Source organism: Camelus bactrianus, chromosome 11 (genome assembly GCF_048773025.1).
Source record: "Camelus bactrianus isolate YW-2024 breed Bactrian camel chromosome 11, ASM4877302v1, whole genome shotgun sequence".
NCBI classification, from domain to species: Eukaryota; Metazoa; Chordata; class Mammalia; order Artiodactyla; family Camelidae; genus Camelus; species Camelus bactrianus.
The window spans coordinates 16,625,799-16,649,363 of record NC_133549.1 but is presented as its reverse complement, the minus strand read 5'-3'; the positions used below and the strand labels follow the sequence as shown (position 1 = coordinate 16,649,363).

Below are 23,565 nucleotides of genomic sequence, written 5' to 3'. Positions count from 1 at the left end.
GAAAAAGCAGGTTAAAAACTGTGATAATAATTTTGAAAATACATGTTGATGTCATTTTTCAAACTTTCTACAATAAGTACATGTTACATTTGAAAGGAGAAAAAAATGATGAAAGTCATTTAAAAAATATGTATACGTGCAACCCCTGGTCCACGAAATCCGCGTGGAGGAACCCCAGGTGACGTGACAGTCAAACGTGAGAGGTCTTCACATATCCCTGTCACCACCTCAAGTCCCGTGACCTTGCGTCCTGGTGTCACAGTCCATGCCACGCCTCCCCTCTGCTGACTCACTCTACCCAACAGGAGGCCACCCCCCTGATTGGTCCACAAACAGCTCTGACTCCCCCGAGCCAGTGCCTTGTGGGCTTGGGAAAGCAAGCTGATACCACCCTGGCCCAGCCTCGGAGAGACCACAGCCCGTGACACCTTGGTGGCCGCCGTGCCAGATTCCTGCCCCAGGGACACAGCGACATAATCGACACGTGCTGCTTTAAGCCACTCCGTCTGTGGAAACCCCCCACGCAGCGAAGATCATTAACACGCGCCCTGTGCAGGTGTCCTGGGGCCGCTGTGACAAGTGACCGCAAACCGGGTGGCTCAAATGACAGATCTAGAGGCCAGGAGCCTGAATCAGGGCGGGCAGGGCTGCGCGGAGAGGAGGACACGCCTGTCTCATACAGCTTCCGGTGTGGCCGGCGTCCCTGAGTCCCTGCCAGGCAGCTATGCCCTCCAGTCTCTGCCTCCATCGCCACGTGGTCTTCATCCCCGCGAGTTTCTGTGTTCCAGATTCCCACCTTCCTTTAAGGACAGAAGTCGCTGGAGAGGGGCCCCCCCGAATCTCGTCTGACTGCATTAACTAGTTACACCTGCATCGGCACAGGCCCTGTTTCCAAGTAAGGCCACGCTCACAGGCACCAGGGGGTTAGGCTGAGCACGTCTTTTGGGGGACCAAATCCAGCCCACAATACCCCCAAATCAACTATCAAATGACAAACTGAAAAAATATCCAGAACAATTGTTACAGGCAAAGGGCAGAGGTGCTCCATTCGTTAGGAGCGCGGAGAAGCCGATGAGGAAATCATTGCAAACTCAGAGGAACAAGGTCCCAGGGAGGCGGTTCAGCAGCTCCAGGCAGGGCTGAACAGCACGCTCACTGGCGATGGAGGCTCGCAGATGAGACCAAAGCAGTGCGGCCATTTCAGCCACCACAGCAACAGGTTTTTCTTCCATTCTCTTGAATAAATGCTCATGAGAAAGGGAGAAACAGCTGCTGGCTGGGAAGCAAAGCCGCCACCTTGTGGGGGTGAACATTCTGGATCTTTCTGGTGCCTCTGGCTCAGCCACCAGCGCCTGGGAATCTGACCCAGGACAGAGGATTCAGGGATGCAGAGAACCGAAAACTGAGCGCTCAGGGAACGTTTGTTCTCACACCTGCGGAAACGCATCTATCCCGAAAGCAGTAAGATGTCGTAATAACTAGAAAAGCGCTCGTGGTTAGAAGTCAAATCTGACTTCTCAGAGTGTGGCGTGAAGCCGACCTCCCACGGGCTGCAGACAGTGCAAACCTCAGCACAAAAGTGACCAGAGGGAAACACACCAAAACCCCCACGACGGCCGCCCCTCGGCTGGGTGACTGTGGCTGCTGCTTAATTCACTGTCGCATTCTCCTGTAGTTACCAGATTTTGCGCACTGATTACACAATATGAAACTGGAAAACCGTGAACACTTACTTTTCCTCTTTGACCGAAGGAGAGCGCTGGTGGTTGTAACAACGTAAACGTGCACAGGCCTCCCTCAGAATTGTGGCGCTGTCTTCAGGTAGGTCATTGTTCTCCAGTTTCCTAGGATATAAGTTAGTTTACTCAGACGTAACCAGAAAGTCCTGTCAGACGTAGTCAAACTATCCTAAAAGGAAGCCTCTGAACCTGTGTGCTCTGAACAGAAGGCCTGAAATAAGTGCCTCCTCCCTCCTCTTCTCCCTTCTCCCACATGCCTTCTCACACCTGCCCTGCTCCCTCAGCCAGGCCAGCCGCGTTCCTCCCAGCCACTAAAGAGGAGCACCAGTCCCTGGGCCAGCAGTCCCACACCCAGAGCCACCTGGAAGGGAGGCGGGGCCCTTCCCGTCTCCCGGATGCCCCCAGACAGGCTCCGGTCTCCCTATGGGGAGCTTCCCGCCCCAATCACACACACACCGGGGTCTCCTCACACACACACACACCGGGGTCTCCTCACACACACACACACCGGGGTCTCCTCACACACACACACCGGGGTCTCCTCACACACACACACTGGGGTCTCCTCACACACACACCTGGTCTCCTCACACACACACCTGGGTCTCCTCACACACACACACCGGGGTCTCCTCACACACACACACACCGGGGTCTCCTCACACACACACACTGGGGTCTCCTCACACACACACACACCGGGGTCTCCTCACACACACACACCGGGGTCTCCTCACACACACACACCGGGGTCTCCTCACACACACACACACCGGGGTCTCCTCACACACACACACCGGGGTCTCCTCACACACACACACACCGGGCTCTCCTCACACACACACACACCGGGCTCTCCTCACACACACACACACCGGGGTCTCCTCACACACACACACACCGGGGTCTCCTCACACACACACACACCGGGGTCTCCTCACACACACACACCTGGTCTCCTCACACACACACCGGGGTCTCCTCACACACACACACTGGGGTCTCCTCACACACACACCGGGGTCTCCTCACACACACACACACCGGGGTCTCCTCACACACACACACTGGGGTCTCCTCACACACACACACACCGGGGTCTCCTCACACACACACACACCGGGCTCTCCTCACACACACACACACCGGGCTCTCCTCACACACACACACCGGGGTCTCCTCACACACACACACACCGGGGTCTCCTCACACACACACACACCGGGGTCTCCTCACACACACACACCGGGGTCTCCTCACACACACACACCTGGGTCTCCTCACACACACACACTGGGGTCTCCTCACACACACACCTGGTCTCCTCACACACACACCTGGGTCTCCTCACACACACACACACCTGGGTCTCCTCACACACACACCTGGTCTCCTCACACACACACCTGGGTGTCCTCACACACACACACACCGGGCTCTCCTCACACACACACCTGGTCTCCTCACACACACACCTGGGTCTCCTCACACACACACACTGGGGTCTCCTCACACACACACCTGGTCTCCTCACACACACACCTGGGTGTCCTCACACACACACACACCGGGGTCTCCTCACACACACACACACCGGGGTCTCCTCACACACACACACCGGGGTCTCCTCACACACACACACTGGGGTCTCCTCACACACACACCTGGTCTCCTCACACACACACCTGGGTCTCCTCACACACACACACCGGGGTCTCCTCACACACACACACACCGGGGTCTCCTCACACACACACACCGGGGTCTCCTCACACACACACACACACCGGGGTCTCCTCACACACACACATACCGGGGTCTCCTCACACACACACACCGGGGTCTCCTCACACACACACACACCGGGCTCTCCTCACACACACACACACCGGGCTCTCCTCACACACACACACTGGGGTCTCCTCACACACACACACCGGGGTCTCCTCACACACACACACACCGGGGTCTCCTCACACACACACCGGGGTCTCCTCACACACACACACCTGGGTCTCCTCACACACACACACTGGGGTCTCCTCACACACACACCTGGTCTCCTCACACACACACCTGGGTCTCCTCACACACACACACACCTGGGTCTCCTCACACACACACCTGGTCTCCTCACACACACACCTGGGTCTCCTCACACACACACACACCGGGCTCTCCTCACACACACACACACCGGGCTCTCCTCACACACACACACTGGGGTCTCCTCACACACACACCTGGCCTCCTCACACACACACACACCGGGGTCTCCTCACACACACACCGGGGTCTCCTCACACACACACACCTGGGTCTCCTCACACACACACACTGGGGTCTCCTCACACACACACCGGGGTCTCCTCACACACACACCTGGGTCTCCTCACACACACACACACCTGGGTCTCCTCACACACACACCTGGTCTCCTCACACACACACCTGGGTCTCCTCACACACACACACTGGGGTCTCCTCACACACACACCTGGTCTCCTCACACACACACCTGGGTGTCCTCACACACACACACACCTGGGTCTCCTCACACACACACCTGGTCTCCTCACACACACACCTGGGTCTCCTCACACACACACACCTGGGTCTCCTCACACACACACCTGGTCTCCTCACACACACACACTGGGGTCTCCTCACACACACACCTGGCCTCCTCACACACACACCTGGGTCTCCTCACACACACACACACCTGGGTCTCCTCACACACACACCTGGGTCTCCTCACACACACACACTGGGGTCTCCTCACACACACACACTGGGGTCTCCTCACACACACACCTGGTCTCCTCACACACACACCTGGGTCTCCTCACACACACACACACCTGGGTCTCCTCACACACACACCTGGTCTCCTCACACACACACACCTGGGTCTCCTCACACACACACACCGGGGTCTCTTCACGCACACACACCTGGGTCTCCTCACACACACACCTGGGTCTCCTCACGCACACAGACCTGGGTCTCCTCACACACACACACCTGGGTCTCCTCACACACACACACTGGGGTCTCCTCACACACACACCTGGTCTCCTCACACACACACACCTGGGTCTCCTCACACACACACACACCTGGGTCTCCTCACACACACACACACCTGGGTCTCCTCACACACACACACTGGGGTCTCCTCACACACACACCTGGTCTCCTCACACACACACCTGGGTCTCCTCACACACACACACACCGGGGTCTCCTCACGCACACACCAGCTTCTCCTCACACACACCGGGATCTCCACCATTCTAATTCCCTGTTGCCGCTGCAGCTGGTCTTTGCTTATGTATAATCCTCTCTCCCGCTCACTCTTACCCCGTCCTGTCAGGGTTTTACCCACAAATGACTCTCTTTTCCCTTAATCTCGTGGTCACATCCCATGCCGCGTCTGGCAGGGCCGTCTCTCCCCTCCTAGCAGCCACTTTCCGCACTGGCTTCGAAACTGCGCTCCCTGGTTGGCGGTCTCCCTGGAGCTTCTTATAAAGGGGGGCCGGCCGAGTCCACCCCGCAGCCTCCCCCGGCGGCGGCACACGCACCCATTGCCCGCGCCAGCCTGGCCATGACCAGGGCACCGGGAGAGGGCGCCGGGGACACGGAGACTCAGTCAGCACCTGTAACCTAACTCCCGCCCCTCCCGGGCCACTCACGCTTTTAGCATATTAATGTGGAAAGTGACGGACAGGCTGACGGACGTCCTCTTTTCTTGCTGTAACCAAAGTTCATCCATTAATTCATGTCGGACCTTGAGTAAGATGGAAAAGAATATTAATTCAGATTTAATTTAAGCAAATAATTAGGTAGAGACTGGATACTTTTTGGCTACTATTTTACAAATATTCCTCCTTTAGAAATAGCGCTTGTAATAACAAGTTTCTTCTCATTGATTATGCTTCACATTTAGTTTTTCATATATAATCTTAGTTGATTTCCTAAACATAAAATTACTAGATGATGAATGCTCTCCATACACGCTGTTGTGATTATTTTATAAATCATCTGCTTCCTTTTTTTAATTTGATGCTGTTAAAAAGGGAACATTGAGAGTCACAACAAGGAAAAAGATTCGGTTTGGATGCGTTCACGCACGTCCGCATCTGTGCGTGTTTCTCTGTCCCGCAGTGGATGGTCTCGGCTGTGTTCATACAGTTTTCTGAACAATGGCAGTTTACGGCTTCTTTCTTCCTACACTATTCCGCACTCCAACTCACCATGAGGGCGAACATCTGGCAGTATCTGTGCGGCACGTTCACCTTTATGAATGGCGCTGCTGCGGCACAAAACTTCGCGGCCTCCTCCTTTTTTCCAGCTTCTAGATAACATTCCAGAAGCTCCCTGGATAATATAAAAATGGTGCATATTCCACCCTGATGAAATCACCTTCTGCTGCAAATGTCTAATAACCAGGTTATTATACTTTTTTTTTAAGTTTTGATATTTTTTAGTTTTTTTATTTTTAGGTTTTTTTGGGGGGGTAATTAGGTTTATTTATTTAACTACTTTTTTAATGGAGGTGCTGGGGATTGAACCCAGGACCTCGTGCATGTCAAGCATGCGCTCCACCACTGAGCTCCACCCTCCTCCTCCATAGTTTCATTATTTTTATGTTTTAGAATCTTCAGCAGGGATCGGCTCACAGGGTCAGGCAGGTGGCGACCGGGGGAGACACACTCCTGCCAGAGAAGGGAAAGGGGCTGGCTGCACGGTCTTCACCGAGTACATTAAACAACGACCTTGTAAAGAAAGATCATATTACTTATTTTCTGTTCAAGTCTCCCAGGTGGCCAGAAAGCAGGTAAGGAAAGCCTGCAGGTTCTAGGTCCCCGTCACAGCGTTCATGGGGTTACCGGCCACACACAGCGCTGCCCAAACATGGGGCAAGCCTGACCGGTGCCTTTTGATCAGCGCACTGGCATGGGGACCCCTGCTGCCACCACTCGCTGTGGCTGCACAGGTCAGGCCGTCCCTGGGGTGAGGCCTGAAGTTGGGCCACCTGGACATGCCCGCCTTCTGGCCAAGCCGTACACCTGCTGCTAAAATGTCTATGACTTCGACAATTTAATGAAATTTTCAAAACCAAGAACCAGGACTACAACACAGGATCCCCACCATGTTCTGATTAGAAGTGTGTCCTGTGCCAAGGCCTGTCTCGTGGGGGTGCCGTGATGTCATCTGCAGAGTTTAGAGACATCTGTGCACAAGATGCACACAGCCTGATTCCAAGCCCAGAGCAAAAAGCAAGGCGCGAGCCCAGGGGAGCAGGGAGGGTGGGTCAGCGACCGCAAGGGGCGCGGGGACTCACAGCATCAGCTCGGCCCGCCAGTCCTTGTCTTCCTCCTCAGTCTGATTCAACACATTTACAATCTGGGACAGGCTGGGGATCAGATGGTGATGATACCCAGGCTTGAGAAACGGCCTCACCATCTGCCAGTAGAGGACCGATGCGTTGTACACCAGGAAGTAATACCTACGGCACGAGAGGAGGACACCCGAGACTCGCTCAGAAGCCAGCCCGTCCCGGGCCCCTTCCTAGGGGAACCTGGGGTCCTCTGCACCCAGCAGATGGCAGCAGCCCCACCCACGACGCTCCAGCCCTTGGGGCCAGGTGCAGATGCAGGGGGGATGCAGAGCCCTTCCCAGTGCAGCCCGGCACCCTGCCCCGCTGGGGTTGGTGGCACCAGTTCAGCCCCAGACATGACGACCAGGCCATAGGCTCCCGGGTCCAGACTAGAGAGACTGTCACTATTCAGTCATTCCACAAAGTGATCAGCTCCCCGTAAAAGCACGCCAATGAGCAAGGCCTACTTCAGCTCCAATGCGATAGGCAAGAATGGGCAGGTGCAGGGGAAATCAAGGAAGGCTTCCTGGAGGAGGTGACATCCTGTTGAGTCCTGCAAGGTGACTGGGAATCCCCAGGAGAGCAGTTCAGGGGGAAAGAGGTTTGTGCAGGGTCCCTGCGCCTGCAAATGAAGTGCAAAGTGATGGGGGGAGGGCTGGGGAGGGAGCAGGGGCACCCTGAGAAGCCGGGCTTTCTCCTGAGAGCTGCAGGGAGCCACCAGAAGAATCTGAGTAAGGGACTCACAGGGGCCTCCCTGGAGGGAACAAACTCCCTTGCAGGGCCCCAGGCATGTGGGGTGCTGCATCTGACAGAGGAGTGCTGCTAATGAGTGCTGTTCCCCAGGGAGGAGGCAGGACCCAGGGCCCCAGCGGAAAGACAGGCTGCAAGCTCCTCTGTGGGCTTTATTCAGAGCCCCTCTGATCTGCCGCCAGCCCCCGGGGTCCCTGGTCCCCCATCGGGCAGTCTGCAGGTGTCCCAAGACCCCTGGAGTGCAGCATTGGCCAGGCTCCTCCCCAAGGGTGCCTGCCACTCATGTTCCAGGGCTCCAGGGACCGTGTCCCTGAAACACCCAGTGTCCTGAGAACCTCTGCTCGAGGCTGATCCTTGCCATCCAGACATCTCCGCTGAGGGAGGGACGTGGGCTGGGCTCTGTATCCCCAGCACCTACGACAGGGGCGACCAGAGGTGGCCATCACAGTGGGTGTTGGGAGAACAAATGAATGAACCTAGGGTTTATACATAAATCTCCTTTAAATGTTGTGTCCCATCTAAATAGGTTGTATCAACACCAATTTGTATGCAAACTTATCACTTCCAATAGTATTTATTTCTGATGAAGCAGTAAGTAAGTAGATCGCTGTGCTGGAGTTTCAGGGGGGTCACCTGCACAGACAGAAGGCCTTGGGCCCGGCGATCTGCCAGGGGTGGGGGCTGCAGCACAGGGAGGGGGCCCAGATACCAAGCCCCTGGAGAGGCCCAGAGGGTGGTCAAAGGAGAGGCTCCCACAGAGGAAGCAGACAGTGGTCACCTGCAGATCACAGAAATCTTTTAACAGAGAGGACACAGCTGAAGGACGGTGTGTGCACAACCCAGTTGGATGTGTTGTGAGAGACACCAGTGTACAACCATAAATGCGTCAAAACACAAACAACAGCTCAGGGAAATGTACTCAACATCTCGTAGTAGCTCACAGTGAAAAAGAATATGAGACTGAACATATGTATATTCATGTATGACTGAAGCATTGTGCTGTACACCAAAAACTGACACAACATTGTAAACTGACTATAACTCAAAACACACACACACACACACACACACACACACACACACACAACAGGACTAGGAAACCCCACCGTCTAAATGGGCAGAGCCATGTGGTAAATTCTGGGTCTAAACCTTTCACACGGTCAGTCAGAAGCAGCCGACTCCATTACGCCTACCTCGGTTCTCCTTTTGCGAAGTTGATCGCCTTCATGTACTGAGTCACGCAATTTTCAAATTCCTCCTAAGGCAACATAAAAACACACAGTTGAATCAGATTTGCCACTGAAATGCCAATCACTGCTCATGGTCACTTTCGGGAACGTTAGGTGGCCCTGAAGACTGGCCCGGGCCCCGCGTGTGAGCAGTGGGAGTGGAGACCAGGAGCCTGCCTCTCTTCCTGGCCGCAGGCTTGTCCGGGGCACTAGGATGCCAGGGTCAGGTGTCAGAAGGATGCAGCCAGGCCCCCGCACTCAGGGGGCAGCGCAGATGGGAGACGCTGCGACTCTCGCTTCACTGAAAGCTAATCTGGGCGCCTGACGCCCGACGAAAACGTCTTGTCTCGTCTAGCCTGACGCGATCTCAAAGTTGGGTGACATTTTGAGAGCTGTGGCACAAGATGTGAAATTTTGAGGAGAAGCAAAGCAACTTCAGGGAAAAATACAGTAGGTCAGTTCGATATTCGCTTCAGGACAGTGAGCAAGCGAAGGTCCTGCGTCCCCTCCGAGAGAGTCAAGGCTGTGCACACGGAGCCGTCGGGAGACAGACAGACAAATGAGGGGCATCCAGACAAGGCAGAGCCCACCGGGACCATAGCGTGGGGACCAGCCCGCCGGGACAAGGGCGCGCGCCTCTCTCACCATGTTCTCGGTGGACGTGGGGGCACACAGCTGGGCCCTGCACAGGTGCGCTCGGCCCAGAAACTGGGTGACCGGCCCCTTCACCTTGAAGTACATCTGGACACAGTCCTCGCTCACCTCCCGCTGCCCCATCTGTAGGAGAGCACAGTGCCCACCCGAGAGGCTCGGAGAGACACCTGCCTTCCCACACGCCCAGGGACGACCGCCCAGCCGTGGACCACCCCACCCCTCTCCACCCTCTGCTTCTAGGGTAAACCAAGAACTCCCAGGGCCCTGGAGTCAACTACCTTCAGGGCCTGCTCAGCACACAAAACAAACAGGTCGGGGCTGAAGCTTTCTGTGGGGTCAAACTCTGATTTCCCCAGGTTGGCGGACTTAATCAACTGATAAGCCCTCTTCAGGGAGGCGGCATCTGTCAGGACAAGACCCAGGGAGATCTGGTCAGAAAAAGCACCCACTGTGCCACTGGGCAACAGCGGGACATCAGAAGGGCCCAGGAGGGGCTGGGGTCAGGCAGGCCCACCCACGGCTGTGCCCTCTTCTGTGGCCCAGCACCAGCACCCGCCGGCCTTCGGGGGTCGGGGAAGCCAGGGCCAAGGTGCCTCCCAGCACAGCCCTGCGGACCCTGCAGCCCTGCGGGGCACTGGGGTCAAGCTCTAGAAGAAGTGGGAGGTGAATAATTCTTGAGGAGCAGTTTAGAATGACAAAAGCCTTCTTAGAAAGGCGCCTTGGTGTGCCCTGGTCAGGCAAACCCAGGAAGTGCTGGCTTCAAGGGGCCACTGGATCAGGCCAGGCAGGGGTCAGCAGGGGGCAGAGGGGTCCTGGCGGGTCTGAAGGCCTCCCCAGGATCACGGTCCGACAGCTCGGGCCCTCCTCTGGTCAGGACGTGCGCGGGCCTAGAGGACAGGGTAGCGGAGGTCCCGGGGCCTGGGGGGGTGGAGGGGGAGGGTCACGGCCGGTCCGGGCCTCCCCAGGGGCTGGGGTCGTGGCCCGGCTCGGGGGTCCCCAGGGGCGGGGGGCGGGCGGTCCCCGGCCTCCTCCGCCCACCCTGCTGGCTCTCGGCGCGGGCCAGCTCCTGCGTGATGACCAGGTCCATGGCGCCGTCCAAGGTCCCCGCTGCCCACCGTCCGTTGGCCTTCAGGCGTTGGGACCAGCGGTTGCCTAGCGACGGAGAAGGACGCGGACCGGCCCTACGGGTCGGCGGCGGGCCCAGACTTGTCGGGAGGCGAACGCCCCAAGGGCCCCACCGCGCGCCCTCCGCGCGGAGAGGCTATGGGGCGGGGACGCCCACCAGGCGGGCGGCGCGGCCTCTGCCCCGCCCCCCGCCCCGCCCACCCCCCGACGAGGCTGCACACCGGAGCTGCCCCGGGTTCTGCACTGAGCTCTGGTCCTGGGTCCCTGCGGGTCCAGGATGCCCCCGCATGCCAGCCCTGGCCCTCGGCTGATGCCCCTCGCAGTCTCCCAGGAAGCGGTCCTGCGTTCCTTGGCTCTCTCATTCATTTATCCTGCACGCGCTATTCGCCCCCTGCCGTTGGCCGGGGCCGAGCAGGGCGGGACCGGCAGCGGCGTGGCCGGGCCGCCCCCGCGGGGAGAGGACGTCACACAAACACAGCACTGTGTGCCTGCGGTGCCGCCGGGGGAAGCACAGGGAGCCTGGCAGCTTGTACAGGGGCTGGTCCCGAGCTGGGGTGTTGGGGAGAGGGCTCCAAGGGCAGGACGGGTGGACTGAGGTCCGAAAGAGAAGGGAGGGGCTGCACAGAGAAGTAGGGGAGAGGACTGGAGAGAGAGACGTCTGCCAAGGCCGGAGGGGTCAGCTGGGGCAGAGCGCTGCGGCTGGGGGGCAGGCAGGCGTTCCCCTTCCTACTGCTTTAAACGGTGGGTGTGGGTGAGTCTGAGCAGTTCTGTGGGTACCAGGTGAAGACTGGCTTGGAGAGGCTGAGGGTGCCGAGCATCGCAGGGTCAGCGAGCAGGGAGGCCACCGGCTGGCTCACATGGTGAGGGCAGGAAGGGAGAGCGGGTCTGGGTGATGGGTGTGGGGCCAGGGAGGGCCAGGGGGTGAGTGGCACAGGGTCTCCACACCCACAGGGATAGCTGGGCTGTGACCCACATGGGAACTCCGGGAGAGGACCACGGTGGAGGGCTCAGGAGAACACCGGGCATCCTGTCTGGGACACGCGGGGCCCTGCGGTACTTACAGCTAATGTTTGTAGGCGGCGTCTGAGATGAGAGAGAAGGTCCGGGCTGGAGGTGCAGGCCTGTGAACAGGTGTGCAGAAGTGATGGTGTGTGGGTGTGGGGAGAGACAGCCTCTGAGACCCGAGCCAAGGGCAGAAGGGAGAGTGCTGGGGAGACAGAAGGGGGATGGGGGAGACGGCCGCCGGCAGCTGTGCAGGGCTGCGTCCAGAAGCCCAGGGAAGGGCCTTTGGAAGGGGAGAGAGGCACCAGCAGCAGGTCAGGTGCGGCCCAGATGGCAGCGAGGGCGCACTGAGAAACCGCTGTCGGCTAATCACAGGGAGGCATGGAGGCATCGTGACTCAGGAGTAACCTTCTCTAAGTGGCAGGGGGTGGGGGTGGTGCTGGAGGAGGTGGAGGGAGGGAGGGAGGGAGAGGAGGTGGGGAGAAAGACTTGGATCTGTTACTCAAGAAGTCTGGCTCTTAATTGGGAGGAGAGAGACTGGCGGGGGTGGGGGGTTGGGGGTTGTAAATAACCTAAGGTCTTTGGTATCTGGGAGGGGCTTTTTAAAGGTATGAGACAAGCACTTTTCATGCTGATGCGTCTTTATTTGCAAACGGAATGATCCTGTTCGTAAAAACAAACCCTGTGGCGTCTACAAAAATTCTGCAACTACTAGTAAGTGAATTTAGCAAGGAGCGGGATACATCAACACATGAAAATCAATTGTGTCGGTTCATACTGGCAGCCACAGAGAAGGGCGGAGACACACCATTTAAAATAGCATCAGAACCAAACTACTTTGGGATGAGTTTGACAAAAGATGTGTCAGTGCTGCTGCACTGAACACTACGAAACTTCGCTGCAGAAACGACAGAAGACCCACGTGAAGGGAAAGGTGTGCCGAGCCCACAAACTAGAACTCACCTGTGACACGGCCTTTCTCCCCAGCTTCATCTTTCCACTCCGTGCAACCTCAGTCGGCACTTTTCTGGAAATCAATGGCCAATTCTAAAATTTGTATGGAAACACAAAGGGCCTAGAACGGCCAAGATAATCTCAAGGAAGCAGAACAAAGTTGGAGGACGCGCGCTGCTGGATGTTGAGACGTGCTGTACTGCTGCAGAATTTCAGACAGCGCGGCGGTGGTGAGAGACGGATGAACAGACCAGTCGGGCAGAAGAGAGTTCAGAGCCGGGTCCACGTGGGTACAGTCCACTGATTTTGACAGACGCATCACTTCAAAGGAGAAAAGGAAAGTCTTTTCAATAGGTGATATCAGAACAGCTGGACAGTGAAGAACCTGGAGCCCCAGTCACACCATGTGCAGAACTAACCAGAGATGGATGGTAGACTTAAAAAGTAAAATTTAAATATGTGCAGCTTCTTGAGTCACAAAATATTTCACTGGACAGACAAGCAGACAGAAGCTTGGAGCAGACGGAATTTTCTTGGGTGGGGAATAAAAAGTGGCATAAAGGGGGAAGAAATGAAGCTATCCTTGTCAAAGTGAAACCTCTGCTCTTTGAAAGCTGTTGTTAAGAAAATGAAAAGTCAAGCTGCCAACCAGTTGCAAATAGTCCAACAAAGGCCACGCGTCCAGGTTGCAGGAAGAAGCACTCGTGTGGGGGTGTTCTCAGCGGCTTTATTCTGAACAGCCCCAAGTGAAAGCAGCCCAGGCACCCAGCAGTGGACAGGCGTGGCTGGGTCCCAACGGCCACGACTCAGCAGCGAAGCAGTGTGAACCAGCCACACGACGCCAGGATGGGTGGCTCGGAGCGTCGGTGAGCAAAAAAACCAGGTGTAAAGGCCGCCCGTGGGACCCTGTTTCCAGGCAATTCTAGGACAGCCACTGGGGGGCGGGAGCTCACGCGGAAGAGGTGATGGACAAGGTCCAGGCTTGACTGGAGTGTCAGGCACGTGGTCATGCGTATACATTTTTCAGAACCCAGTGAAGTGGGCGTTTAAAGTGGAAGCATCTTTCACTGCACTGACAGCCAAGCCAGACTGAATGGTCAGCCGGGAGCCATAGGCTGACGTGAGCTCCCACTCAGAGAGCAGGGGGTCCTGCGCCACGCAGGTGGACGGGGACCAGAGGTCAGGGGCGGGCGCTTTGCCCAGGAAGCTGAGGGAGACCAGGTGGTCTCCGGGGAATTGGGTGTAGGAGGGGAGTGGGTGACAGGAGACTCTGTGGGCAGAGCCAAGGCCCTGGGGTTGGGGTCTGTGACCGACCCCTGAGTGGCACCCCTGTCCCAAAGAGGCTCCCGCAGGCCGCTGCTGCTTGTGTCCAGGATAAGAGAAGGTCCCCTGGGGGCCCCTGTGGGTGGGAGGCTGAAGGAACAGGGTAAGGTCAGTGCAGGATTCGGGCAGAGTGCCCGCACACTGGACATGGAGGTCACCGGGAGGGAGAGCTGGTGGGCAGGGAGAAAGCAGGCGTTGCATTGCCCTGGGCCATGCCGGGCCCCCATGATGTGATGAGGAGCACTGAGCCAGGGGCCCCAAGGGCAGGACAGCTGTGAGACAGCACCAGGTGGTGGTGGGGGGGGCTGGGGGGCTCGGGGGCGTGGCCAGAAGAGCCCAGTAGGTCAGACTGAGAGCAGGAGAGCCCCGTGGGCAGTTTTCTTTTTTTTTTTTGGTTTAACTTTTAATTAATTAATTTATTTTATTAATAGATTCTATTTTTTAGAGCAGTTTCAGGTTCACAGCAGAATTGAGCAGAAAATAGAGAGTTCGCCCATAGCCCTCCCCACCCACAAGTACATACCCCCCTACCCTCAGCCTCCCTCATCAGGGTGGCGCCTGTGGTACAATCGATGAACCAACACGGACACATCACTGTCAAACACAGTCCACAGTTTAAATGCGGGTTCACGCTAGATGTTGTGCGTTCTGTGGGCTTTGACAAATGCACACTGACATGCAGCCACCACTACAGCATCACACAGAATAATTTCATCGCCCTAAAAATCCCCGTGCTCCATCTGTTCATCCTCCCTCCCCCCCCCCGAACCCCTGGAAACCACAATCTTTTTATTGTTCCTGTAGCTGTGCCTTTTCTAGAATGCCATTTGGTTGGAATTGTGCAGTTTGTAGCCTTTTCAGACTGGCTCCTTTCGTTTAGGAATGTGTCTTTTAAGTCTCTTCCATGTCTTTCATGGCTTGATAGATCTTTTTTTTTTACTGCACATATATTTTTAAATTTGCATATATGTACTGTTCATTGTTTCTAAGAACGTTTAGAGGTTTAGCTTTTTAAACTTACCTAGTTATCAAAGGAATAAAGCCAACCACAAACTAAAAATTAATTCAGAAAATACATACACCCTGCTATTAACAGCAACATTATTTATAATTGCCAAGACATGGAAGCACCCCAAGTGTGCATCAATGGTGCAGTAGATAATGGAGATGCAGCATATATACACGTAATGGAATAGAGCTCACCCATAAGAAGGAAGGATATTTTGCCATTTGCAGCCCTTCATTCACTTTTTTTCACTTCAAAAACCAGAATTTTGTAACTGGCATAAACATTTCCATTATATCAAAAAAACAAAATGCCTAGAAATAAACTTAACCAAGGAGGTTACCTGTACTCTGAAAACCGAAATGACAGAAAGAAATGGAAAGATTTCTTGTGCTCTTGGACTGGAAGAATCAACACTATCACAACGGCCACACACCCCAAAGCAATCCACAGACCCAACACAACCCGTCAAAATACTCACGACATTCCTCACAGAACTAGAGCAAACAATTCCAGAATTTATAAGGAACCACAAAAGACCCCCAACAGCCGAAGCAATCTTTTGTAGGTCTCTCTCTTTTTTTCTTTTCTTTTTGTTCTTTTCTTATGGTTTGAGGACTAGAGAAGGTCCTTTAACATTTGTTGTAAAGCTGGCTTGGTGGAGCTGAAATAGTTTAGCTTTTGTTTATCTGTGAAGCTTTTGATTCCTCCCTCCAGTAGCCTTGCGGGACAGAGTGTTCTTGGCTGGAGGTTTTTCCCTTTCATCACTTGAAGTATATCTTGCCACCCCCTTCTGGCCTGTAGCGGTTCTGCTGAAAAATCAGCTGATAACCTACGGGAATTCCCTTGTGTGTTATTTGTTGCTTTTCTCTTTAATTTTAGTATTTTCTCCTTATCCTTAATTGTTGTCAGTTTGATGGCTGTGTACCTTGGTGTGCTCCTCTCTGGGTTGGTCCTGTGTGGAACTCTGTGCTTCCTGGACTTGGATGACTTTCCTTTCCCATGTTGGGGACGTTTTCAGTGATTATCTCTCCAAAAATTTTCTCAGGTCCCTTGTCTCTTCTCTTTCTGGGACCCCTATAATGTGAATATTAGTGCGCCTCATATCTCAGCGTTCTCTTAAACGATCCGTGTTTCTTTTCTTTCTTTTTTCTGTTCTGCAGCAGTGATTTCCACTCATCTGATCCCTCCTCCTGCCTCACTTAGTCTGTTCTTGGTTCCTTCTAGTGTGTTATTCATTTCAGTGATTTTATTCTTCAACTCTGTTTGGGTGTTCTTTACCTTTTCCAACTCTTTGCTAAAAACTTCACTCTGTGCACCTATAGTCCTCTTGAGTTCTCTGAACATCTTTGACAATATTACTTTAAACTCTTTCTCAGATAAACTGCCTATCTCCTCATCACTTATCTCTTCTTCTGGGACTTTATCTTGTGCCTTGGCCTCATATTGCCTGTCTTTCTATTTGTATTTTTAGGTAGGTCAGTTACATTTCTCGACCTTGGAGAGGTGGCCCTCTCTGGGAGACGTCCTGTGTGTCCCAGCAGTGCACTCCTCTCTTGTCACCCAAGGGCCAGGGTCCAGCAGGTCCTAATGCAGTCTGGCCTGTGTTTGTGGGCTGGTGTTTTCTTATTTCTGGTACCTGCCCCTGGTGGATGAGGCTGGACTAGAGGCTTATGCAGGGTTCCTGGCAGGAGGAGCCAGTGCCTGCCCACTGCTGCGTGAAGTTTGGTCCTGGGCCTCTGGTGGGTAGGTCCTGTCTAGAGGCCTTCGTGGCTCAGGAAGTCTGCTAAGGGGTGGGGCTGTGTTTCCACCCTGCATGTTGTTTGGCTTGAGGCTTCCCTGCAGGCTGTTGGTGTGGGCGGTTTTAAGGTCGGTAGCTGAGGGGCGGCAGAAGCATCTCTCCTTCACCTTGCCTCCCAGGCTTTAGGGTGATCTTTTCTTACTCTCTTCTCCTCTGCTTCCTCAGGAACAGACCCCAATTTTTGGCAGGTACAAGACTTCCCCAGTTCCCACCCCCGTCGTAGCCAGTGTGACCAAGTGACACAGTTCTGGTCACTGTAAAACAGCCTTAGGGGAGTGTTCTCAAAGGAAGAGCAGCCCCTTCTTTAGTCCTTCCTTTTCTCTGCTGGTGGAAGAGTGGCTATGAAGACTGGAGCTTGAGCAGCCATTTTGTGCTGTGAGGAGGAAACCTCTGTGCTGGGATGAAGGAGCCTGGGTCCCCTTGTGTGGGCAGCTGCTCGGTCCTGGGTGGCCTCATGTGAGAAGGAAGTAGACTTCTCTCTTGTTAAATACACAGCTGCTTTGTGTTTCCTGGGACGCTCCCAACCACTGTCCTCACCAGGGCATTAGCTTTGAAGGTCAAGAGGGAAACGCAGAGAAACAAGCAGTGGGAGGGAGGGGCAGATGTCTGACACGTTCTCTGCCCAGTGTCTGACGAGTGTCCGAGCTTTCTTAGGTGAGATGTAGCACCCAGCGTGTGATGAAGCATGGACACACGTATGTGTGTGATGAGAGGTGTTCTGCCCGGGTATCGTTGTGGGACCTGGACTGCACTTTCCCTCAGGGTCCAGAATCTGCATCGTCTTGAAGAGAAGCTCAAGTCCGTGTCCGGTCAGCCCACTCTTAGCTCTCACAGATGGCTCCCAAACGTGTCTCTGTTAATCCAGAAAGGCAGTGGCACCGTGCACACAGAAGTTATAAAATATTTATTCCCACGAAGGAAGCATCTCGCCAACATTGTGCAGTAAGAGACTTTAAATCCTAGGGCATTAAATATGAAAACTCGCATTCCCAGTTCTATGGCAGCCTTAGTATTAAGGGTGGAAAACACAGTTATTTTTTGCTGGATGTTGTTTCATTTGGCAAAGACAGTTTGTGTCGGGCCCAGCCTGCACTTTGCTTGTTTTGCCCAGGAATCAAGTTGGAAGTTGTGGGGAGCCATGCGTTTTCCCCCTGAAATTCTCCTTCCCCTCCCTCCAAACAGCCTGCTGAGTGAGGAGGAGCCGGGAGAGAAGGCCAGACGCCCGCCCGCCCGCCCAGCTAGGGTGTGCCGGCTGCGCAGCGGGGCATCACTGCAGGGCCTGGCACCTCGCCCGCCCCGTCGGTTTCCAGACCCACCTGGGCCCACCTGGAGCCGGAGGCCCTGGCGCGCCCTGCCTGCGGCCGGCGCAGCACCTGGGCCGCCATGTGCCCACACGCAGGCCGGCCGCGTGGTCCGCGAGGGTGGGCGAGGGCCGCCGAGGGCTCCTGCAGCGAACGGTCGCATAATGAAGTTTTTCGTAGAAGAGCCTTGTTTCATCCAAATTGTAATATGGGTGGAGCTGAGCAAAGCAGCCTTTTACCTTCGTTTTCCAGATAAGCCTCTTTTCTTCTTACTTCCTGTTTCTGTATCTCTCTTGTTTTCCTGACTGGATTGGCCAACTTACTAGTTTTTAAAAAATTTTGTTGTTTTCCTTTTTTTTAAAGAATCAGCTTTTGGATTTATTTATTGATTCTATCATTCTCTGTTTTCTAAATCCTTCCTCTTTTCTTTAGTTCTTTCCTTGCCCTTCTGTCTGCTTAACTTGCCTGAAGTTGCTCTTCTTCAATTAGATGCTTGTTTGTTATTTTCGTCTTTTCTTGTTATTGCAAGTAAACAAGACTGAATTTTCATCAAATATTCTTTTAGTTGCAGATGTGTAGTGTAAAAGTTTAATTCTCAAAATGTTCAAACGTGTTTTTACACAAATAGCTGTGGGTGGGTAGCTGTGCGGCAAAGTGCCCTTCACCCCACTGACGAGGAAGCCGTGGCTCAGAGGTGGGAGGACCTGGGACCCCGTCAGTGGGGAGGGGTCAGTGAAGTAACACCCCGCGTCAGAGCCAACCTGGTGTGTGTCTCGGGGGCAATGCAGGCACAGCCTTGGGTCACTTCTCTGCCTTTCCACAAGGTGACCTCTGACTTCCCAGGGTCACGAGAGGAGCCCCCCAAGCTCTGCCCCGTGTGGGGCCCACGAGGGCGCCGGCCGGACCCTGAAATCACAGCCTTCCCGCCGCCTAATCTCCAGCTTCCCGTGTGTCTCCCTGGGTGGCGGGCCCCCGCCCCCGCCACCCTTTCTAGAACTCTGCAAGGAGAGCCCTTCTTCCCTCTTCGGCGCAGTGGTTTCGTACGGAGGTTCGAAGGCTTTGTGTTTCCTGGTGGTGTTTTACCTTTGCGTGGCGTCGCCTTGTGAGCACAGAGCACTGCCCGGCTGCACCTGCTCTGGGATCTACTGAGGTGCCTTTGGGCCTGGATGTGCGGCCAGTTCTCGTGACTGTGTTCTGGGCGCTTGGGAAGCACCTGACACGTGTGGGTCAGACCTGTGCCGACCGCCTGCTCAGGCCTGTGTGTGTGCTGTGAGGACGGCGTGCCCGCGAGGGCGCCTCTGCCTGGTCCTCCCTGCCGGCCTCAGGCTCCCCTGCTCTCAGCGCCCCGGTCCCACGCCACGGGGCACGTGGGTGTCGGCGGCCGTTCCGTCCGTGCTGTGGGCGCTCACCTCCATCCCTTTGCTCATGGCTTTTGCCTGGAGTCTGGCCTGGTCTGATACGAGGATCACGGCTTTGCTGTCCCTCAGGGATTTGTGTCTTCGTGGTTCAATTTACCTGCAGTCAAACGCGCAGGCTCCAAGCGTCACGTTCAGGTGGGTTCTGACAAGCGCACACAGCCCTGTAACCCCACCCCCACGAGGCCCCTGATGTCCCTTCCCAGCAGATCCCATCCTCCCCCAGGACAGCACCACTGCACTGTCCAGCCCCACGTTTGCCTGGTTCCAGACTCCATCAGCCATCTGGCTCTTTCTCCCTCAGCGTTATGTTCCTGGGTCTCGTCCACGAGGTCACCTGTGGTGACAGCATCTCGCGCACGCAGCCGCGTGGTCCTCTGTGTGCTTGCACCTGAGATGGGCAGCATCCCCCTGTCCAGGGGCTTGGGGGTGTTGGTCTGGGCGTCATGAACAAGGTCACCGTGATCCGCGTGCGCCTCTTCCTTGGATGTTTGCTGTCGTTTCTTGTGGGCAAACGCTGAGCTGTGGAATGTGAGTCACGGCGTGGGTGTTCGCTCGTGTCATGAAAACTGCAAGCCATCTTACAAAAGGCTGCACCGTTCGACGTTTCCACCAACAGCGCAGAATGTTCCAGTTGCCCCAGGTATTTGGTCAGATTTGGTGTCACCCGTCCGTCTTTTATTTCAGCCGTCCTCCTGGGGTGAAATGGCATTTTGTGATTTGAATTTGCACTTCCTTAATGACTAACGCTCTCGGGCACTTTTCACACGCTTTGATCTTGTGAGGTGTCTGTTCAAGGTCACCTTGGTTTCCCCGAGAACTGCCTGTTGCGTCCAGGGTTTCAGATCATTAGCACAGGATTGTGCCAAACAGTCTGCGGGCCAGCTCCCCGGGCCCGTGGTTAGACTCCCCTTTGCAGCAGCCATTCTGGACGCTGGCTTTTCCTTTGATTTGTTGTTTCCCTCGATTCAGTTACCAGGTGGTTTAGGGATTTCACTGTGCTTCCTCCGTCCCTCCCTCCCTCCCTTTCTCCCTCCCTCACTTCTTCCCTCCCTCCCTCCCTTCCCTCCCTTTTTAAAAAGATCTCCGACAAGATGGCGAAGCAGCAGGTCTGTGGGCCCTCGCAGACCCCAGCCCTTGGGCACTCCCCAACCCACTGGACGTCAGTCAGAGGGAAGGGGCTGGCGCCCTGGAGATGGGGTTCAGGGGACAAGGCCAGGCTCAGAGAGCGGGCGCAGTGAGGCTCCCCGCCTGTTTCTCTGGCCGATCGTGCTCACACCGCTGACGTCGTGTGGCCGCTTGCACCCCTGAGGGTGGCCGGGGGTGGGGAGAGACTGGCCTCCCTCAGCACCGGCCAGGGGCACGGGCGGTCCCAGTGCGGGAGCTGTGCGGGCGTGGCTGCCTCCCTTCTCTGCCCCCCGGTGTGGGCGTCACCCCATGGGCACAGCGGAGGCTGGCTCCCCAGGGCGCGCTGCAGCACGGCCACCTGCTTCGTGGGCCTGGCAGAGACCCAAAGGCAGGCCAGGGAGTAGGGGCTTCCTAGTGGGAAGAGAGCTCGGGGTCCCCCCTCCGGGAGGCGGGGTCCTCGAGGCTGGTTAGGGATGCGTCATGACCTTCTCCGGTGGATCCTGAGTTGGAAGAGAGACAGTTGCTGGCCGTGTCCTGGTGGGGGTGGCCCCATGGCTGCAGGCTGTGGGTCAGAGTTCCGTTGTCAGGTGGGATCCAGCTGTCCTCTGTGGTAAGTTTGGGCTCTCAGAGTTTCTGAGGGTCCCGCCTGAGATCCCCCCCTCAGGTGCAGAGCCCTGGGCTCCCGTTGGCGTGCCCTCACACCGCCGCCCCTGGAGCCTGGCTCCTGGACTTCCTGTGCCGTGACCCGGCCGCATTCCCTCTGCTTCTGGCCGAGCCTGGTCCTCGGTGCTGCTCCTTCTCTAGTGGACATTGGGGCAACTGACCAAGCCCTGTCCCCTGGAGCTTGGTCCTGACCACTGACCAGAAAGGCGCAGTGGCTGTGAGACGCAGGGCCCAGCAGCCCGCCCTGGAGGAGGCGCCCGGGCAGCCCTGGGCTCAGACCAGCAGTGTGGCCCGGGGAGCAGTGTGCTTCCAGGCCGTTTGCTGGCCTGCTGGGGGGCCGGGCGCCGGCGACTCCATCCGGGTTAAGCTTGTGTCTGCTGTGCAGCTGGGGCTCTGGCCCAGCTCTGTGTCTGCTTTGTGGGAGTCTGGGGTCATTCTGTTCCATTCTGGGGACTAGTTTTTCCCCCTGCGGACACATTTCTCTCCTTGAGCATCAAAGGCCCAGTGACCACCTGGGCCAGAGGCTCCGCCCGCAGTGCAGGGGTGACTGGCCAGCCGCCTCCTCCGGGAGGCCCATGCCACCCTTCTGGCTGGCAGTGCTGGTGGGGGTCTTCTCTGGGCTGGACGTTGGACATCCCTGCAGCCGCACGGCTGACCCCTGCCTGGACTTAGTGTAAAGCCTGACCACGTTTAGAACCACAGCATGTTAAAGACCCAGGACCGGGGCCCTGCCTCTGTGTGACGACTGGTGTCCTGCAGATCAGGGCCTGTGCCAGGTCCACGACCGACAAAGGACTCACCAGGGCTGGGGGTCAGAGGGTGTTCCCGCAGGACCGCAGACCCCCTTCTGGACTCAAGCAAAGTTGGCAGGTCGGATGTCAGACTGCTGGGTTCCTGGTCTTCGCCGGCTGTTGGCTGACTGGCTGACCCCCGCGAGGGCCTGGATATGTCTTTGAGCCACCGAGTCGGTCGCCCCGGCACTGGGTGAAGTGGAAGACCGGACGCAGCAGCACTCCCTCGTCACCCGCTGGCCCTGCCTGGCGACGGGGAGGGCAGAGGCCTGACTCCACTGCCCCATGGGCACCAGGCCGCCCATCATTTTCAGTTATGCAATTTTTCTGGAGTTGGGCTCCTGTTTGATGGTTCCGGCCCCTGGTCCTGCCCAGGAACTGGCCAGGGTTGCGGCTCGGCCAGGGCCAGTGCCAGGGCCAGGGGGTGGGGCTGGGTCCAGAGTGGAGGCCTGGATTCCCTCCCTTGGGATGCCTCTCGGTGTCTGTCCCCGTCCAGAGGCACGGCCCCTGGGACGCACATCTGCAGGAAGTGACTTGGGGGCAACCTCCTGCCCAGCTGACCCAGGCCCTGCTCAGCCCCGTCCCGTGTCCCCCTTTGAGGACAGAAGTGCCGTGTGGCGGAGGGGCCAGCACCGTCTCGTCAAGGGGCGCTGGACGGGCCCAGGCCCTGCGAACGTTGGGAGCTGGAGCCGCTCCTGGATGTCAGCCTTGTCCCCGTCACTTCTGGGTCAGGGTTCATCGTGGGAGGAGAAGGACCGGCAGGAAGGACCAGCGCCCTCGGGTCCACGGGGCTGCCTGGTGTCCCTGAAGCCAGGACAGGCAGTGCCTGTCCTGTCACTGGGACCCAGTCAGCCTCCGTGCTACAGGTCAGCACAGCTGTGTACAGCCCGACCAACGAGTCACATGCAGGTGACCAGGTGGCCCTGGCTCCCAGGCAAGGAGCACACCTGACCCCCAGACACCAGGACCAGAAGGCCTTGCACAAAACTAGGAGCCGTGTGGCCACAGGCTGGGGCCTCGTGCTGTAGGTGCAGTGAGGCCCGGGAGGGCGCAGGACTCTGCGGCCACCGTGGAGCCCCTGGTTGGCCAGGTGCCTGCAGGCTTGTCCTGAGAACAGGCCATCTGGCTGGGCCGGGAGGGGTGCGGAGCCCTGAGTCCCTCCTGGAGAGACTTCAGCGCTCGCATCTGGCCTGACCACCACCTCGCCTTCCCCCCGTGCTCTGTCCTCATGGGGCTCTGCTGTTACCAGCCCTCGGTGTCGCCTGAGCAGGCGTAAGGGGTGAGGGGATGCTTGTGTT

At 56.5% G+C, this 23,565-nt stretch overlaps 1 protein-coding gene and 1 non-coding gene across 8 annotated transcripts in view; both read right to left on the bottom strand.

Annotated features, from left to right (window-relative positions):
• The window catches only part of CFAP46 (cilia and flagella associated protein 46), a 91,678-nt gene extending 75,824 nt beyond the window's left edge, over positions 1–15,854 (bottom strand). For 3 of the 7 annotated variants that reach the window (XR_012510022.1, XM_074373332.1, XM_074373336.1), the window contains exons 1-11: positions 15,650–15,854; positions 12,849–13,160; positions 11,945–12,004; positions 10,797–11,731; positions 10,037–10,161; positions 9,750–9,881; positions 9,069–9,133; positions 7,090–7,254; positions 5,999–6,122; positions 5,438–5,532; positions 1,734–1,844 (exon numbers count right to left, since the gene is read on the bottom strand). Coding sequence is in view for 5 of the 7 variants with exons in the window: in XM_074373332.1 (XP_074229433.1) it covers positions 1,734–1,844; positions 5,438–5,532; positions 5,999–6,122; positions 7,090–7,254; positions 9,069–9,133; positions 9,750–9,881; positions 10,037–10,161; positions 10,797–10,845 (866 nt within the window). In the remaining 2 variants the exon portion in view is untranslated. Of the gene's footprint in view, positions 1–1,733; positions 1,845–5,437; positions 5,533–5,998; positions 6,123–7,089; positions 7,255–7,592; positions 7,711–9,068; positions 9,134–9,749; positions 9,882–10,036; positions 10,162–10,796; positions 11,732–11,944; positions 12,005–12,848; positions 13,500–15,649 lie in introns of those variants that run through there. The other 4 variants (XM_074373334.1, XM_074373333.1, XM_074373335.1 and 1 more) reach the window with 4 other exon arrangements.
• Positions 6,296–6,368, bottom strand: TRNAV-GAC (transfer RNA valine (anticodon GAC)). The gene has a single exon. It is a non-coding gene; the product is annotated as a tRNA-Val (tRNA).
• Positions 15,855–23,565: the final 7,711 nt, after the last annotated feature.